At 40.4% G+C, this 19,948-nt stretch overlaps 1 protein-coding gene and 1 long non-coding RNA gene across 4 annotated transcripts in view; one reads left to right on the top strand and one right to left on the bottom strand.

The window, feature by feature from the left end:
* lamb2l (laminin, beta 2-like) overlaps positions 1-19,948 on the bottom strand; it is a 96,870-nt gene that overhangs the window by 39,779 nt on the left and 37,143 nt on the right. For all 3 annotated transcript variants that reach the window (XM_047366677.1, XM_047366686.1, XM_047366696.1), the window contains 7 exons: positions 17,732-17,867; positions 17,482-17,555; positions 13,517-13,705; positions 12,295-12,358; positions 7,856-8,058; positions 5,674-5,794; positions 3,825-4,013 (listed from right to left, as the gene is read on the bottom strand). In XM_047366677.1, coding sequence (XP_047222633.1) covers positions 3,825-4,013; positions 5,674-5,794; positions 7,856-8,058; positions 12,295-12,358; positions 13,517-13,705; positions 17,482-17,555; positions 17,732-17,867 — 976 coding nt within the window. The remainder of the gene's footprint in view (positions 1-3,824; positions 4,014-5,673; positions 5,795-7,855; positions 8,059-12,294; positions 12,359-13,516; positions 13,706-17,481; positions 17,556-17,731; positions 17,868-19,948) is intronic.
* Positions 2,150-14,595, top strand: LOC124869003. The gene is made up of 3 exons (XR_007038451.1): positions 2,150-2,393; positions 14,354-14,480; positions 14,561-14,595. It is a non-coding gene; the product is annotated as an uncharacterized LOC124869003 (long non-coding RNA).

The following is a 19,948-nucleotide window of genomic DNA, read 5'->3' as shown; positions in this document are numbered from 1 at the left end:
TAGGCCAAAATGACAGTCAGAGACCTGTCCCCAACCCGAAGGCGCAGGGATGCGACCCTCTCATCCACTGGGGTAAACCCCAACACGAGACGGCTGAGCTGGGGGGCAAAAAGCAAACCCACCCCAGCCTGCCGCCTCTCCCCGTGGGCCACTCCAAGTAGAAGAGAGTCCGGCCCCTCTCAAGGAGATGGGTTCCAGAGCGTGGAGGCGAGCCCGACTATTTCTAGTTCCTATCTCTCGACTTCCCGCACATGCTCAGGCGCCTTCCCCCCCAGCGAGGTGACATTCCACGTCCCTAGAGCCATCCTAAGCATCTGGGGATTGGGCCGCCGAGGTCTCCACCTTCGTCAGCCACCCAATCCCCTTTGCACCGGTCCCTCACGGTTCCCCCTGCAGGTGGTGGGCCCACTGGGGGATGGCCTCGCGTCTCTCGTTCGGGCTTGGCTCGGCCGGGTCCCGCGAGGAGCAACCAAGCCACCAGGCGCACTCCGACGAGTCCCGACCCCAGGCCTGGCTCTAGGGTGGGACCCTGGCTCCGCCGTATCAGGCGATGTGACGTGCCTCGATTTAGTAGTTGTCACGAGGGGTTCTTGAACCGCTCTTTGTCTGACCCGTCACCTAGAGCCTGTTTGCCATGGGAGACCCTACCAGGGACATTTAAGCCCCAGACAACATAGCCTCTACGATCGTTCGAGCACTCAAACCCCTCCACCACGTTAAGGTGGCGGTTCAAGGAGTTGTTTATGTTTAAATAAATTTGTTTATGTTCAAATTCATTTGTTCATGTTCAAATTCATTTGTTTATGTTTTAATTAATTTGTTTGTTTAAATTAATTTGTTCATTTTTTAATTCATTTGTTTATGTTCAAATTCATTTGTTCATGTTTAAATTAATTTGTTCATGTTTAAATTAATTTGTTCATGTTTATATTAATTTGTTCATGTTTAAATTCATTTGTTCATGTTTAAATTAATTTGTTTATGTTTAAATTAATTTGTTCATGTTTAAATTAATTTGTTCATGTTTAAATTAATTTGTTCATGTTTAAATTAATTTGTTCATGTTTAAATTAATTTGTTCAAGTTTAAATTCATTTGTTCATGTTTAAATTAATTTGTTTATGTTTAAATTAATTTGTTCATGTTTAAATTCATTTGTTCATGTTTAAATTCATTTGTTCATGTTTAAATTCATTTGTTCATGTTTAAATTCCTTTGTTTACGTTTAAATTAATTTGTTCATGTTTAAATTAATTTGTTTATGTTTAAATTAATTTGTTCATGTTTAAATTAATTTGTTCATGTTTAAATTAATTTGTTCATGTTTATATTCATTTGTTCATGTTTAAATTCATTTGTTCATGTTTAAATTCATTTGTTCATGTTTAAATTCATTTGTTCATGTTTAAATTCCTTTGTTTACGTTTAAATTAATTTGTTCATGTTTAAATTAATTTGTTTATGTTTAAATTAATTTGTTCATGTTTAAATTAATTTGTTCATGTTTAAATTAATTTGTTCATGTTTAAATTAATTTGTTCATGTTTAAATTAATTTGTTCATGTTTAAATTTATTTGTTTATGTTTAAATTCATTTGTTCATTTTTAAATTAATTTGTTCATGTTTAAATTCATCTGTTCATGTTTAAATTCATTTGTTTATGTTTATATTCATTTGTTCATGTTTAAATTAATTTGTTCATGTTTAAATTCATTTGTTTATGTTTATATTCATTTGTTCATGTTTAAATTCATCTGTTCATGTTTAAATTAATTTGTTCATGTTTAAATTAATTTGTTCATGTTTAAATTAATTTGTTCATGTTTAAATTCATCTGTTCATGTTTAATTTAATTTGTTCATGTTTAAATTAATTTGTTCATGTTTAAATTTATTTGTTTATGTTTAAATTCATTTGTTCATGTTTAAATTCATTTGTTCATGTTTAAATTCATTTGTTTATGTTTATATTCATTTGTTCATGTTTAAATTAATTTGTTCATGTTTAAATTCATTTGTTTATGTTTATATTCATTTGTTCATGTTTAAATTCATCTGTTCATGTTTAAATTAATTTGTTCATGTTTAAATTAATTTGTTCATGTTTAAATTAATTTGTTCATGTTTAAATTCATCTGTTCATGTTTAAATTCATTTGCAGAGTCTGAAAGTGACCGCTAACCTTTCTAACATTCCTTAAATTACAGTTAAGTTAAAAAAGACAGGTTCTGTTGTTGTTTCTAGCTGAAGACAGCATATGATCTGTAGCTTCTGAAAGAGCTGTTTCATTTTTTAGCAGCAGGATTGGAAGTCATGAATCAGAGGCTAGCTTCAGTGTTGTGTTAGTCTTAGATTTGAATCAGGCTACCCTTTGTATGTGGTGAAGAGAAAAGGTTAGTATTTTTCTGATTGAATAGTCAGTATTCCTGAAATCTGGATGGATGGTCACTATGGATGCTGTTAGATGAAAGAGAAACACCTTACTGGTTAAGGCAAGAGACATGATCTTTCAACAGCTGTGTAGCAAGCTGATTTATGCAAGAGTAGAATGCAAATATCAAGAGACAGAAACAGATAACTTGTCTATAATCGAGATATGTGGCCTTGATCAAGAAGAGAGATGGAGCCATGACAGGGAGCATGAGCAAATGAAACAAAAAGCAAAAGTTTAGTCAATGTTTCAGGAAGATATATACCCCTTTATTAGTGCCGACTCAACTTGAGTCAGGTCAGGTTGGTTTGGGTCGGCTCTACATGTTTTAATTTGTTTTCCATAACAATTGAGTACCATCGCAATATAAGCAGGATCATCAATAGAAAGGTGGCCCCACAGTCCGAAAAAGCAACATGACAAACAACAACAAAAACACTCTTGACTGCTGCTCAGCCTATGGCTGTTGTCAGATTCAGAGTGAAAGAACAACCAGAGAAGACTGGGGGCAGCAGGACGAAGTGCTCTGAATAAATACAGAGGAAAGCCATGGAGTGGGACTGAACTGAAGGGTAGGAGCTAGAGGACGTAAGAGGGTAAGCTAGAGCTACCTAATGCTAGCTTACTGGTGGTCATATACACAAAAAGCCCAGCGTACAACGATTTAAAGGTTGAAGATATTTGTTATTAAAATATGCTGTCTTTTAACGTCGTGTTTTTAGCATGACTCGGCACAGTTTGAACCGCAGGCAAGCAAGTATTAAAAATAGTAACGATTTTCTGTAACCTTAACTAAGGGAAAAGCTTAAAAAGGCAGTAGAGCCGTACCAAACCGCGCTGAGTAGGGACTAGTGGAAAAGGGGCAATAGATCTTTACCTAATGAGAATAACCTTGCAAACCCATATATTCCTTTGACTGTAAAAGGGCTACATTAGACATGTGTATTAACCATAATTCACCATATATATAAAAAACTGGAATGTGCTTACTATTACTGTGTATGACTGAAACAGAGCAGGATTGAATGTCTTCCCCTGAAATAATGGGGACAGAGAGTGGCTGATAGCGGATGGGAGAGTCATTAAAGATGGAAACAGCAAGAATTTATTGAAAGTGGGAGATGATATAAAAACATGGGAACCAATAGTGAACATGGAAAATGAAGAGATATCAAAATCTATGTATCTACATGCAAGCCCCAGCAGAGTCCTGTCTTCCTGCAGTGTTCTGACTGTATTTCTTCATATGGCTCGGTAAATGCACTCTAATGATCTCCTGTTTTCCACTCATATATCTGTAGAATAGTATATTTGATTCAAAATTGAGCCAGAGGAGCTGAGGTGAACTACAAGAGTTAGTGTCCCACCCCATAATTAAATAGAAAAGCCTCACCAACACAGACACGGGGATCTCGAATATCCCTGTTAGGGTCTTGGTAGTAGAATGGTTTGCACATCTCACAGTTGCGTCGCATTGTGTTGTGCAGACAGTTATCACAAACTCCTCCGCTGGTGTTGCCTGTAGCCAAATACACTGCCGCATCGAAGTGACACTGGTCTGAGTGGCCATTGCAGTTACATGCTGCAGAAAAAGGCAAAAATATCAAATGAACATTATAACTCACAAAACTTTCAAAATAGTTCATGTTGAGATGTTTTTGCAGTAAAGGAGAGCCTAGTTCTACAGTGTTTTGCTAAATTATTCATGTCCTCGGAACATCTTCACATTTTGTCACGTAAAACCACAAAAGTAAGTGTATTTTATTAAAATTTTCTGGTAGATCAAAACAAAGTAGCACATGTTTGCGAAGTAGAAAAACAATCATAAATGATTTTCAAGTGTTTTACTGATACCCATAATTAGAATCCAGTCAAACCAATTGGCTTCTGTAATCCCCAGCCAGCCAAATTGGAGAGCATTAATGAGAGAAACAGCCATAAGGGGCCTTGGTAAGTCTGGAGGAGGTGCAGAGATTCAACGCTCTGGTGGGAAAGATTGTTGACACCACTATTGTACTTTAAAAATGCAAAAGGCAAGAATCAAGCCATCACTAAAAGAGAGTCATAAAAAGTCACATTTGGTTTGCCGCAAGCCATCTAGGGGATAGAGGTGTAAGAAGGTCCACTGGTCAGATTAGACCCAAACAGAACTTTATGGGCTACATACAACGTGCTATATTTGGCAGAAAACTAGCACTTCATATCACCCTGAAGACATACTGAAACATGGTGTTGGCAGAGTCGTACTGTGGGTATGGTTTTGTTCAGCAGGGACACGGAAGCTGGTCAGCGTTGATGAGAAAGTGGACAGAGTTTATAGCAGGACAATCCTGGAAAAAAAATCTGTTAAAGGCTACAGAATACTTCAGACTAGATCAGAGATTCACCTTCACCATCATATTACAGCAGTCCTTAAATCTCTGCAGTGGCTCCAGTTTGTAAAAGCATGGAATTTAAAATCTGAATGGTCTTGAGACTAAATACATTTAGGAGTTGCTGGTCAGCTATGAACCATTAGGTAGACCCTTCATGTCATCAGAAAACTCTTCACTGTGTTCTAAACAAGAGGAGGTGGCATTTAGTTCCTGTGCTCCTCAGCTCTAGAACCGACCATCTGGAAACCTGAGATATGCAGAAACGGTCGGCTTCTTTGAATCAAGATTGAAAACAAAACATGTTCACTGCAGCTCACCCAAAAAGGCTTAAATTTAGTCAATGCTCACTTTGTTTTATGCGATTATGTCTCATATTTTTATGCTTTTTATTGTTGCTTCATTTATATTTTTGAAGTACGAAGTATTGTATTGCTCTCTGTTTAAATTATCCTGTGTATGAATTATCCCATAAATAAACTTGTCTTCCAGCTGGACCACGACCCAAACATACAATAACAGTGGAAAATCAAAGATTTCTCAAACATCAGGTGTCAAGAAGCTGGAGAACATATGCTGTTCTGTTTCTTCTTCTTCTGTCGTCTCTAAGCCAAACTTTTATTGTTAAGCCACTCATTCTTCCCACACAGTCATGCCAGTTGTCTTAGACAACAAATGTCTACACATCTGTATTTGCCAGAAGAAAGATGCGATGATCAACTTAGTCTCAGAGGTTGTTTTTTTTTAAAACCCCATGCTGTACATCGATAACATCTCATGTACATTGTATATTGCCGTCACTTACAGTTACGTGAATGCCAAAAAAATTGGCCTTGAGAAATAAATCTGTTTGGGTTTTGGAAAGTCTACCTCTGCAGGTGTGCGGGTCCTCTGCTTCCGCCGGCCTCCAAGGTGAGTCGTTGTGGAAATCTTTGCAGCGTTCACAGTTCAGGCCTTCAGTGTTATGCTTGCAAACACAGCGGCCATGGATCTAACCAATCAGAGTCCAGGAGAATGATACGTTAAAAAAGGCTAAAACAGGCTGGAAAAACACAGTTAAGGGAGACTATTTAATATGATATAATAGATACTTGTGATTTTCTTTGGCTCTTTCAGTCTTTTAGGCAACAAGATTGTTTGTTATTGAAAAGTGCTGTTAAAAAGATTACAGGCCCATTTCAATAGTTTAATTTAACAAAATGCATTTTGAGTGAATTAATCTAAAAAGCAGCTGAAGTTATTTAAGGTCCCAGTGAAAGAAGCTTCAGTGATTTCCCTTTGAACAGGATAAACCTAGACCGTCTCTTTCTCACAAGTCTTTGTGTAAATATAAAATAAATGTTTAATCAGTTTTACTAATTAGGGTTTATGTGAATTGATCTGAGATTAAAATTGTGAGCGTGAGAAGCATAAGTAAGTCATCTGAACACAGGTTTTGAGCTGTTTATCATTGATATTTTTGTAACCTGTAATGAAACTACTTCTATTCATATGGTGCAATTAAGCCACTGTAAAACAATGTAACAAGAACAGATTAGTTTAGGTACTTTTGGTATTTTGGAGTGGAATTTGTAAAAATTACTCAAAGTTATGAGCAGGAGATCTGGTTAACTTCTTGCTGTATCAAAGAGTTTTTCTAAGGCCTTATAAAACACAAAGCCTGTCAGAAAAGTGTTAAAAAGGCTGAATTTTATGCAGGCTTTCTCGACCAGACTTAAGTACAGTCCAGAAATTTCCGAAGCGGTTGAGATCAGGGCCATTCCAGCATCTTAAAGTTAGCCAGTTTTATCTCTTCCAAAACCTGTATTGATTGTTGTTTGTGATCATTGTCCTGTTGACAAATCCAGCAGTGGACAGGTTTCACTTATCTCACCCAAACTGTTACTTTTGATGAAAGGAAAACAGCCAGAATAGTAAAGAACAACCTAGGAACCAGAACAGCTCAAGACCATCGTAAAAAGACACTCGAGGACACAGAAATGAGATTTACATCAACGTAGATTGAAAGGGAGCTAACCAAGAAAGAACCCCCTGCTCCAAGACAAACACCTCTAAGCAAGGCTGCAACTCACAGTTGCACACATGGACAAGCCAAATGGCTTCTGGAGAAAAGTTTTATGGGTAGAGTAGAAGAAAACTCAGTTCTTTGCCCATAATAGCAAGATTTGTTTTCTTTGCATTAAAGGATTAAAGTTAGGTTTTTAGATGCAGGAACAGCTGAACAGTTGGACAAAGCTGTGTTCCAACATGACGATGACTTCAAATGCAGAGCTGGTTTTTGAAATATAGGGTTACATTAATCCTCTGGTAGACACACCTCCACCTCATTAAAATGTGTAGACTATGCTTACAAGTCAGCTCAGTGTCCAGAAACCAGTAAATTTAAAAGAACCCTACAGGTTCTGTCAAAAAGAGAGGAAAAACATTACACCAGAATAAGGTTCCAAGCTTGTCGACGACTACAGTAAGTGTGTGTTTTCTCTGCAACTTTCTCGGGCACATTTGACCAAGTATTAGTATTAGGGCTGTATGTATGTGTTCGAGGCCAGCTGCATTATTCTGATTCTGGGTGAACAATTCTAACAATGAACTCAAACTCTTGCCCCCAGGTCTATGCTGTATATTAAGAGAAAGTTTATGTTGTATAGCATTACTGGCTAATAAAAGAACAGTTCAAATGTATTATTTAAAGCCCAAAAGAATTGAATGTATCCTTATAGTATTCATTATGAGTGGATGTGACCATCTGACTGGCCTTGTACTTCAACACGTTCCTTAACCCTGATATTTTCAAGAAAATGACAAAAGAAAGTCTTCCTAACTCTTCAACCTTTGTTGATCTCCACACCTGGACTGAGTTAAGTCTCAAAATAACTATAATTTTGGACAGATAAATCAATGACTGTGCCCCTTTGTTTAGTGGTTTGTGTTGTTCTCATTGATGCAGCTTGTCCTCCACCTCCGTACCTTCTGCTTTTAAGCCTATATTTGGGTCTTTGTTTCACGCCAACACACACATGATATGTGCTAGTGATATAATCTGTTAACCTACCATGCCAATCTCATGGGTGTTTACTCCCGGCACTGGTGCGCACTCTGAGGCGTGTCCATAACAAAAGCAGCTTCCTCGGACAACCAGCTCGTTAATGGCGTAATAGTATTTTTGTAAGACGTCCGAGCGGCGGTCTAACAGATCGTCTCCCAAGGTGTTGAGCTTTGTGAAGTTGATGCGCAGGTTGGTGATGCGCAAAAGTTCTGAGGAGAAGAGAAGCAGATTTAAATAAACTTTAATTATAAGTTTGTTTAATTATAAGAAAAACACTTTTTTTGTGGCAAGAAACTCTAGATAATATTTGCTTAAACCAGCCTTTTGTTTCTATTCAGCATGTAAAGAGGAGTCAGATTTACAGAGCTTTGTAAAACTAGACATACTCATTGAGCTCTGATATTGTGCCAACCACAAACTTCAATGAATTGTTTTGGAATTGTATGTGATAAGCAAGGAGTGCTGTGAAACTGTGAAATGGAAGCAAAATGATACGCAGTCTTTAAATTATTTTACAAATAACAATCTGAAAAGTCTGATTTTCATTTGTTTGCAGCTGTCTGGCGTAAACATACAGAGGGAGGTGTTTTGGGGATGTCTCTACCATCTTTGCACAAATCAAGACATCCCTTAAATAGAACTTGTCTGAACACATTGGGGACGCTAAAAAATGTTGAGAAACAGATGGGAAACCAAGTTGTTGAAATCTATCAGTCTGCCAAGGGTTACAAAGGCAAGTGAGAAGTCACATACCTTCATTGATGTCATTGCTATTTAACAATAAGAAAATTGCACGAAGGAGAAAGTTTTGAGGCCAAATCCACTGCTTTGTAAAAACAGCACAAAGCCTGCATCACATTTGCCAAACAAACACCTTGATGATCCCCAAGATCTTTGGGAAAAAATGTTATAGACTGAAGAAAGCAAAGTAGAACCTTCTGGAAGGTGTGTGTCTTGATCCATCTGGCAGAAGACTAAACATTTCAGAAAAAAAAAATCTTACTGACAGTAAAATGTGGTGGTGGTAGTATGATGATCAGGGGCCACATATCTTTCCAGACCTGCATGACTTGCTGTATTTGATTAGACCATGAATTCTCTCTGGCTATCAGTATGTCACCTTTCGCACAAGCACACTTGGGTTGTGTAGCAGGACAATGATTCAAACCACATCAACAAGTCCACTGACTGGCTCAAAAACAAACAAAATTAAGGTTTTGGAGTTGCCTAGTCAAAGTCTGGTGCCTAGTCAAAGTCTGGACTTTAAGATGCTGTAGCCACTGTGGAAGACAATGTAACTGATAAAAAAACAATTCTGCAAAGAGGGGGCCAATATTCATTCGCAGCAATGTAAAAGACTCATTGCCAGTTGTCTTGGCACAACCAGCTATTAACCTGGATGTTAGGTGCGGTGTAACCGAGGACCCCGGAATGCAGATGGACAGGAAGCAACAAAGAAACGAAACAAAAACAAAATTCAGGCGGGCGCCCAGGACGTCTCCCCGCGCAGGCACAAAGTTCAGGCGGGTGCCCAGGACGTCACCCCACGTAGGCACAAAGTTCAGGCGGGCGCCAGGACCTGCAACACAGAGTCCTGGGCGGTTGGTGGCGAAGGCGTGGTGAGCAGAGTAGAGGACCCTCAGGACGGCAGATCAGGAGGTCGACCATGGAGCGTATAGCCTCTTTCAGAAACTCAGAACTCCTGAGAATAGGAGTCAGGCTTGGCCTTCGCGGTGCCTGGCGATCCCTCAGATTCTGAAGCAGAGCCTGGCGATCCCTCATAGGCTGAAGCACAGCCTGGCGATCCCTCATAGGCTGAAGCAGAGCCTGGCGATCCCTCATAGGCTGAAGCAGAGCCTGGTGAACCCTCAGAGGCTGAAGCACAGCCTGGCGAACCCTCAGAGGCTGAAGCAGAGCTGATGGGACCCTCGGAGACAGGAACAGAGCTGACGGGACCCTCGGATGCAGATGCAGAGTCTGGGGAACCCTCGGAGGCAGATGCAGAGTCTGGGGGACAAGGAACGAGGACAAGCTGCTCCTTGAACCCCTCAGAGACAGGATCCGGTGGCTCTTCTTCCACGAACCCCTCATCTCTGGATTCAGAGGCCAAGACGAGGACGAGTTCCTTCTCGCACCGCTCAGGAACAGGCTCAGGCGGCTGTTTGTCCTCGACCCCTTCATCGCAGGGTTAAGGAACCACGAGAAGGACCAGTCTCTTGCTGAACCTCTGGAAGGACTTCAGACCAGGAGCAGAAGCTGGGGCGTCGCGTCAACCCTCAGTGGCTTGGGCAGGGGCTGAGCCATCACCGAGACCCTCAGTGGCGTGGGCAGGGGCCGAGGCGTCGCCGAGACCCTCAGTGGCTTGAGCAGGGGCCGAGGCGTCGCCGGGAGCCCCGATGATTTGAGCCGAGGCGTCCATCTTCCGACGTCCTCTGCGGTGTGTGGAGGAGGTTGAGGCAGACTTGGGCTGTACATTGGTGGCGCCCTGGAGACATGACGTGGACTAAGCTGCAGCACCGCTCTGGAGACCTGGCATGGGCCGAGCTGCAGCAGCATTCTGGAAACTTGGACAGGATGGAGGTGGGCGGCAGTAAAACTGCCTTATTGCTGTCTGGTAATCCTCCTCCATCTGCCTGATTTTCTCCCTAAGCTCAGGAAATGAATACAGGAGACTGGTTCTCCTGAAATTCTTAATCTGGCAAGCAAAAACTCTTAACCGCTCCTCCAGCTCGTCTGGTGTTGCCCCAGAACACTGGACTGGAGCAAGCGAAGACAGCATGGGTGGAGGTGCAGCGAGCCTGGGAGACAGTGATGTGGCAGACGAAGATGCTGCCCTCACGTCAGCGAGCATGGGACCCACTTCCTCGCCGGCCAAAAAGCAGAAAGGCGCTCTACGCCGACGTTTCTTGTGGCGGGAGGAGGACGTCGGCTTTACTGCCAGATCTGGGTGTGCAACCAGGGGACCAGGTGGAGAACGGCGCTGAACCGCCTCACGCTCCATCTGCTCCAGCAGCAGTGGAGAGGGCAGAACCTCCAGATTGGCTGGCAGATGTCCCATCGCCTTCTCCATCTGCTGCTGAATCCAGCGATCACTGGCGCTCTCTTGCTTACCATCTGCGAGGTCCAATTTTGGCGGAAGCATTCTGTCAGGTGCGGTGTAACGGAGGACCCCGGAATGCAGACGTACAGGAAGCATAGGTGATGAGTAAATGGTTTAATAAATAAAACTTACTTCAGAAGGTGGTGGCAAATACAGGCATGTACAGAACAGCATGGACTGGCTGAACACAGGGTGAAATGATCCGAAATGTTTCCACGAGTAATGAACAGAACAGAGGTGTATATATGGAGCAAGAACCAGGTGAAAAGAAGAGACTGAATGCTAGGTGTAGGTGAACTGAATAACGTTAATTGACAGACAGGAGAGAACACAACGTGACTGGAGCAAAACAGAAATTCACAAATACATGACATGAAATACAAAACATGAAACTAAAGCATAACCAGATCTAAAAACCTAACTTGACAAAACATGAACTAGAAGACAAAAACTAAAGCATGACCAGGAAAATAATAAACAGAAGCATGATTCAAAACCTTAACTGTGAGAAACCTAAGAAGAAAAAGACACAACCAAAAACCAAATAACCCTAAATCATAACACTGGATCTATATTTAATATAGCCAAGTGGTTTGGAGAACTTTTTTACCCTCAATAAAAAAAATCATAATTGGGAAAACCGCTTTTTGCATTTACTTTGGGTATCTTTGCCTGATATCAAAATTTGTTTGATGATCTGAAAGTGTGAGAAAATAGTCAAAGCAGAGATTATCTGTAAAGGAGGGAAATATTTTTCTATTGCAATGTGTGTTCATTCATAATGAATAATTTAATACCACTCATCACACTTCACTCAATTAATGCAATTTATTTTTAGGCATGTTACCTTGATGACAGCCTTTCTTTAGATGACACTGTCATTATGTTAAGATGCCAAAGGGGCCAACTTGGTTTGAGGTACAGCAAGTGGCTGCAGCAGACATTTTGTCTGAATCATAATGAAGGCATTTAAAAAAAAAGATTAATTGCAATATAAATGTAAAAACACCAGGTTGAGTCTGTAGAATGTGGTTTGGCTGGTTGGATAATTTATTACAGCTTTCATCCTGCTGATTCATCAACCTTGGTGATGATGGATGTTTTCTCTTGTTCAGACAAGTAAGCCAAATTCAGATAGCATGCTAATAGCAGGTGTTAATGACAAATCCTTCTTGTCAGAAGGCAAAAACCATTTCAGCGTCTGAACTGGGTTGCATGCAGCTTAGGTTTGCAAAATGTCTTGTTCAAAGTCTTTGTTTATGAAAAAAGGGATAAAAATGTCAAGGATGACATTGTACTCTGATGTTCTTGTTATTGTTACAAACACATCATCATCTTCACTGACCTTGTATGTCCAAGCTGTAGGGATCTTCCACAGGAATCGCTGGATCCAGCACTTTAAAAATGACCTTCATTACAGAGTAGAATAGTTTGTGGAAAGAAATTTGGAGAAAATTATATTTTAGTTAAACCTGATTCCACCTAAACAATAAAAAATATATTAAGCTTCACGGTAAGTAACCTGGTCAGAAGAAACAAATTAGATGTCTGATTTGTATACAAAAAAACAAAAAACACCATTATGTTTCAGAGTCATCCTCGTTTTTTCTCCTAGGCAAAAATGAATTCTATTTATCATTTACTAAATCAGTAAATTTATTACTAATGATGTGGACAGTTTCTATTTTGAAAGTGTAATTCTGTGAAGGTATCTGTAGATAGTGCCTTATATACAGTACAGTCGCTAAAGTGGATGTGACTTTACTGTGACAGACAGCCTGTGGGGCGGGGGGCTAAAAATGGCAAGGAAGACTTGCAACCCCAAAAACGTGGAACTCAATAAAAATATGAATCTTTAAAAACATGGGTGCTTTTCAACAATCATATGATTTTTACATGATTATTGATAAAGATTTTTACACTGATTATTGAGGTGGGTACAAATAATTTTTTACATATTTTCAAATCCAAATCTACCAGGGGTATGAATATTTTGGGCTTTACTGTTAGGAACTCTTCCAAAGTCTCTTTGGCCACTTTTGCTGATCCCAAAATCAAGAATAGACAGAATAAAGTATATTTATAGTTCTAAACATAAATACTTCATTTTTGTCTCCCCCACAACATTATTCCTCTCTCTTGCTGTGGCCATTATAAATGGGCTGCTATGGAAATTAGGTGAGGACATCATTACTGACTTTAAGGCACTTTTAGGACCAACCATAACTACTTTCCTTGTCAACACTGGCCAAACTGATTTTACTTAATTAGCCAATGTGTCAGTCCTAGCAAGACATTGCTCAAAACCAAGAATCAGTTCCAACTGTGAGTGACCAAATGCCACAGAGAGTCAAGTACGAGGAGCAAAAACTGCTTTTTAGGTATTATTCTGTCAGCTAGGTGTTAGATTGTGGGTTCAAATGTGTTGTATTAGCTGGTTAGCTGGCTCCCTGTATATGATTGTGATCTCTTTGACTTGTAAAGGACCTTAAGAGGACATTTATTATGAACTGGTGCTATATTAATAAACTGAATCATTATTGATGGTCTCATATTTTTCAGCTTACCTCTCCGTTGTTTGAGGGCTCAATGTCAGAGTAGCGTTGCTCACAGATGATGTCGTTAATTTGATGCAAGCCGTTGGCAGGGATGCTGGGAAAAGTTCTAGTACAGTTGGAGGCAAAGTAGCGGTAGGGGTGCCACGTGCGGCCAAAATCAGCTGAGCGCTCAATTATCAAAGCTGCAGGCCGAAAAGTCTAAAGAGGTTCAAAGAACATAGAAATGCTTATAGCACACGCCAAACCCATCAGTTTGGACTGTACATCACAGTAAATACAGATTCAAATTCAAAGTCCTATTTTTGTTGTGATGACAGCAACTTGTCTAAGTGATTTATCTAAAGCTTCTGGTTAGTGTTAGCTCTACCAACAGGTAATGGTTTCAAACCTACCGGAATGTCCACATTTGATAGTGTACATAACAAACATGCACCGCGATGGGCACCGCAGACCTTAAGGCCGCAGCTACGGGTGGCAGCATCGACAATAGATGCGGAGAACATGGTCCACTCGGACTCTATGTCCCCAATATCCCTCGGAATCTGGTCAAAGCTCTCCCGGAGGTGAGAGTTGAATACATCCCTGGCCGAGGGCTCCGCCAGACATTCCCAGCAGACCCTGAAAAGATTAAGGCTGTGCTTGACTGGCCAGTTCCAGATTCCCATAAACAGCTACAGCGGTTTTCGGGATTTGCCAATTTTTATCGGAGGTTTATCAGAGACTATAGTCAGACAGCTGTCCCCCTCACTGCCTTGACCTCCACTAAGAAGAGTGGGGGCAGTGTTGTCACATCAATCACAAACTTAAGAAACTGAACCCCTGTGCTTTTTTCTCTCGCCGACTCAGTGACGCTGAAAGGAACTATGATGTAGGTGATACGGAACTCTTAGCCATCAAATTGGCTCTGGAGGAGTGGCATCACTGGCTAGAGCGGGCTGAACACCCAGTCTTAGTGTTGACGGACTACAAGAATGTAGCTTACCTACAGTCAGCCAAACATTAAATCCTCGCCAGTCACGTTGGTCCTTGTTTTAACCTGTCTATCTCTTACAGACCAGGCTCCAAGAATGCCAACCCTGAAGCCCTTTGTGCCTTCGACTGTTTGTTCACGCCTGATCCACTGGTTTCACACAGCCAAGTTTTCGGCCCATCCCGGAGTTAGCAGAACAATAACTTTGATCTCCAGACGATTTTGGTGGCCGTCTCTCCACCGTGATTTAAGGCAGTATGTTCAAGCTTGCACTGTCTGCGCTAGAAACAAGACCACTAATCAACCACCTTCTGGATTGCTTCAACCCCTCAGCAACAGACCTCTGGTTATCATCCAGAGTCAAACGGACAGGCCGAAGAAATGAACCAATAGTTGGAATCCACTCTCAGATGCCTCACTTCCACCAACCCTACAGACTGGTGTACGTAACTTTCCTGGATTGAATATGCTCACAATTCTCATGTCTCCTCAGCTACTGGTCTTTCTCCATTCAAAGCCTCCATTGGCTACCAGCCACCTCTGTTCTCAGCTGACGAGAAAGACATTACAGTAACCTCTGTCCATCACCACATCCGTTGCTGCAAATGCATCTGGGAATCCACCATTCATGCCCTCCAACGCACAGCATCACAGAATAAGAGATTCGCAGATAAACGACACAGACCCGCACCTGAGTATCATCCCGGTCAGAGAGTTTGGCTTTCATCTCGAGACATTCCCCTCAAATCCATGTCCAAGAAGCTATCTCCTTTTTTCAATGGGCCCTACGTAATCAAGTCTGTGATCAGCCCCACTGCTGTACGTCTGCGTCTGCCCTCAAGTCTACAAGTTCATCTCACGTTTCATGTCTCTCAGATAAGCCAGTCCTCACCAGTGATCTCAAACCCATATCACTCCCATGAAAATAAAACTTTTAAACATTCTATTTATCTCCTGAGTGTTATTCTGCATGTGGGTCAAATCATTAACAAAAACAATGACACGTGCTGGAGGTGAGGGAGAAGCATCTCCACTCTGAGATCCGATTAGAGGATGCAGCTACTCACCCATTCCCTGAAGCTGAGTCTGGCAACCTTGAGGAGAAAACTATGGTCTATATGTCATGGCAACAAGTGAGTATTGGAAGGAAATTTATACATTTTGGTTCAGCTTTTTCTTCACCCTGACAGACTGGAGCAGTGCCTGTTACTGAAGACCTATGGGCTTAGGCTGCTGGAGGACATAATGACCATTTTCACCCTCATCGCTACATTCTCACACTACTGTCCAATTTTGCATTATTTGGTGTTATTTCAGTTTTTAAACTTATGTACACTCTTTTTTCTATTTCTAGAAGCTACACCTGGCCTGACTCTGTGTCTACCTGTGACACCTTTCTGGAGAGTGTCATTGTCCAAGCTTCTGCTGGCAACAACTTAATGCTCACCTTCTACAGATGATCCACTTGGCCCTGTCTCAGTGTTTAAGTGTTTTGAGCTTTTACTGTAACTAATTATATGTGCTCTCTTTCAGACTATCCTTGAAAACTAGCTCAAAGTTTATCTGTTCTTTCTTTCTGGATGAAACGACTAAAGGAGCTACATCCACTAACATTTACTTTTCCTTCCCATAGAAAGTACTCCTGGATCAGTGCTTCTGTATTCTTTGTGTGTCTCTGCTCTGTTCTCTCAAACCCCCAGTCGGTCATGGCAGATGGCCGCTCACACTGAGCCTGGTGCTGGAGGTTTCTTCCTGTTAAAAGGGAGTTTTTCCTCTCCACTGTCGCTACATGCATGCTCAGTATGAGGGATTGCTGCAAAGTCAACGCCAGTAACTGTCCACTGTCGCTACATGCTCAACTAGGAGGAGTGAATGCTACAAATCTCTGACTCGATGCAATCTGCTGGGTTTCCTTAGATGGAAAAACTTTTTATTGAATTTGAATAAATAACTGAATCTGACTGCACTGTTCAATGTTTTGTGAAGTGCCTTGAGACAACATGTGTTGTGAATTGGCGCTATATAAATAAACTGAATTGAATTTAATTAGACCCAGAGGCCCAGATCCATCTACCCTTCTCCCACAGCATCTTACCATCACTCGCCAACAAGTCACCAAGAGATTTCACTTCTAAGCCTGAGACAGACACTGATGGAACAATCCACATTTTTCCATTTGAAAACTACGGCCTCAGACTTAGAGGTGCTGACCCTTACACTGGTTTCTTTACGCCAGGGAAAGCTAAAGGTTGTAGCTTGAAGACACCATCAAAATTACAAAAGACATCACCAGAAAAAAGGTTAGCAAAACCTAATATTTAGCTGCACATCTTTTAAAAAGTAGAACTTCATTTTGCAGGCCTTAACCACAAACCTTTTCATAGCTTACTTTGACTGACATCATAAGTTTATCTTTCATTTCTTTTTCCTGATGAACCCTTAGCTGTTTTCCTAGGGGCTTAATGGGTCAACAACACCTTTTACATTTTTTGCATATATAGATGTAAATAGCAGGAATTTTAACCTCAAATGTTAATCTTTAGCCCCTTAAGCTGTGGGGGCCTATGGACAGGACCCCAAATAGCTAAAAAGAATTAAGTGCATTATTTTGACATCAGAATGTCACAATTTATTTCTAAAATATTGAAGATTACCTTTACAGAGAAACCAGGCGTTTGGATTGCCTCCAAAAAATAAACATTTGGAGCACATTAGACATTTTGGGGTGAATGTTAAGGGGTTAGTCTCTAAGAAAATGGGAGGAGCATTAGTTTTCAGTAAGCGTAAAAAATACATTCATACTCGGTTAACAAGGTTGGTTAACAACATAAAATTACAAAGTAATAATAGCAAAAGTAAAATTACAAAAACTAAAGGGTTGTACGGTGTCCCAGTTGGTAGCAATGTTGCCTTGCAGCAAGAAGGGTTCGACTCCTGGTCTTTCTGCCCGGAGTTTGCATGTTCTGGCAACCCACTATAGTAGAAGGGGTAGATAATGACTTACCTTAAACTTCATGATAAGATGCGTGAAGTGGAATTCGGCCTCAAGGTTCAGTCTGATGCTGACGTCTTCCTTACCTGCAAAGAACATACCAAAACACCTCATGAACAAATGACCATGTTTTTAGTCACAGCTGTAGATGCTCACACAGTTTTATGTTTCCAGGATGTGTCATGGAAACATGACTTCACAGAACAGAAGCAATGGGTAAACAGATCATGTTTGTGTTCATTGTGTAACAGTAAATACACACCGTTGACAGACTTCCAGAAGGTCTCATCCCCATTGAGGTCTGTTAGGTAGATCACATTTTCAATACGGTGGCTGTTTCTGTGGCGGTAGGGATCGTACGGCTGGCGCGAGTCACACTCAAAACACTTGTCCTGTTCCTGGTGAGGCAGAGAACATATTTAGCTGAAGAAGAAACCAGTAAAGGACTGATTTGTGGCAAATGTTATGCAAGTTTTGAAACAACACCAGCTATGACTGCATGCTTTTCTTGAGATTTGTATCAAGGCTTGAATGAAAGCTGATTTGGGCTCAGGCTACAGCATTTCCTTAGTGTCTTTGTATCACATTTGCCCATATAGTTCTGGTCTAAAATTTACATCAAGTTATGAGCATGAATGCAACTATTTGGGGATTTTAATGAGTTTCAACAATTCTTCCAGGGCGGAATAATTGTACAAAAACAACATAAATCATTTTAAAACAAGTTTTAATTTCTTGTATGTTGTCTTAATCTACACAATGTTACAACTTTACATATAGATTTGAATATACACAAACACTCCTACTTATACGGCAAGGTGCACTTCCACCTTATAACGCAAAGACTGGAGATGCTTCGTTTATGGAACCACCTCACTCAGCTGCCAGATGATAGATTGACCAAGAAGATTTTTATGTGATTATTTAAATAATTATCCCTGGACTAAACAATTGTCACATTATAGTCACTTCTGATTTAAGCTATATTTACATAAACAAATTGCAGTGCAACTTAAATTTCTTAAAACAATTTTTTTAATGAGTTTTAAAAACAATGGAAACAAGACATTTGTAGGAAGGCAAAACTGAGAAATTCAATTTAAAAAACCCTATGTAAAATTAAATGTATCCCTAAAACAGTGATCCCTTTGTGTCTGGATCAGAACTGGTAGCCTAGAAGTGGAAGTGGGTAGGTATAAAGGTCTCCCTGTAGAGGAGAGAGTTTGTGTTTTTTGTGACCATAATGTGGTGGAAGATGAGTATCATTCTGTTCTTTACTGTCCTTTGTACTCTGATTTAAAACTTTATTTGAATACATAAATATAGGTAACACAGATGTGTTTTGGTTTTCAGAGGAAAAATATTTAAAGTGGATGTAAATTAGGGAAATCTTTGAATTCGTTGCTTATTTTTGTAAAGTCTGGGAAAGAAGACAAGCTATATCCCGCTTGAATTTAAAATGTAATGATACTCTTATGGAGCATGTGATTTGTATGTAACCATTTTGTTTTGTAGTGCATGGCACTTCAATCAATCAATCAATCAATCAATCAATCAATCAATCAATCACCACTAACGCTGCACAAGAAATCACAAATATATCATCATCATAATATCAGTGTGTGCAATATTCATATCTCAAAAGACAGTTTGGAGTCCAATAATTGCAAGCTAATACATTCCAAGCATTATGTACATGTATTTTACATGCAAGTATAATATTTATTCAGTTGGACAGAGTCTCACTGCAGCAGATGCTCACACTGGACACAAATGACATTGCCCAAAAAAGGTCATAGAGTGATGGAACACAGAAAAGAAAGATAGGAAAGAAGAAAATTGATATCACCATCCCATCCCAAGATTTTCTAACGTTGTGCAGCCCGATCCACCGCATACTATTTGTAGCCATTAGCAAGCCACTGGCATAATTCTGCCTGAATGTTTCAACGCTCTTTTTGGTAGAATTGGTAATATTTATTTAAACCTTTCCTTTTCCTTACACACACCTGGTTTTTAAGCTTAAACACTGATAGCCAGGCGTTCGGAATGTTTTTTCACAAATACTTAATGTGAATCTATTTTATCAACTCTAAGACCAGTTTTAGCTGCTGATTTGCTGTAGAGAATTTGTAGTTCATCCTTCTTCTTCAGTATTCCCTCCACCGTGGCAAATTTACCAGTACCAGTGTAGTAGCAGTACCAGAGCCAGAGAAGCATCTCCACAGCATCCATGTTTGACAGTTGCTACAGTCTTCTTTGGCACAAAAGCTTCACTGTTGCTCCTCCTTCTTGTCTTTGTGGCCAAATAGCTCTGTCTTTGTCTAACAAACCATCAAACATTATAGCGGAACACATGTGGCTTCACCATGAGGACAGCGTAAGGAGCCTATTCTAGGGGTCATTCCTCTCCACCGTTGCCACATACCTATGCAGGATAAGGGACAGTGAAGTCAAGAATTTATTCTCTTTGCTGTGT

The sequence above is a fragment of the Girardinichthys multiradiatus genome, chromosome 1 (assembly GCF_021462225.1).
Source record: "Girardinichthys multiradiatus isolate DD_20200921_A chromosome 1, DD_fGirMul_XY1, whole genome shotgun sequence".
Taxonomy (NCBI): domain Eukaryota; kingdom Metazoa; phylum Chordata; class Actinopteri; order Cyprinodontiformes; family Goodeidae; genus Girardinichthys; species Girardinichthys multiradiatus.
This window is presented reverse-complemented; position numbering and strand designations above follow the sequence as displayed.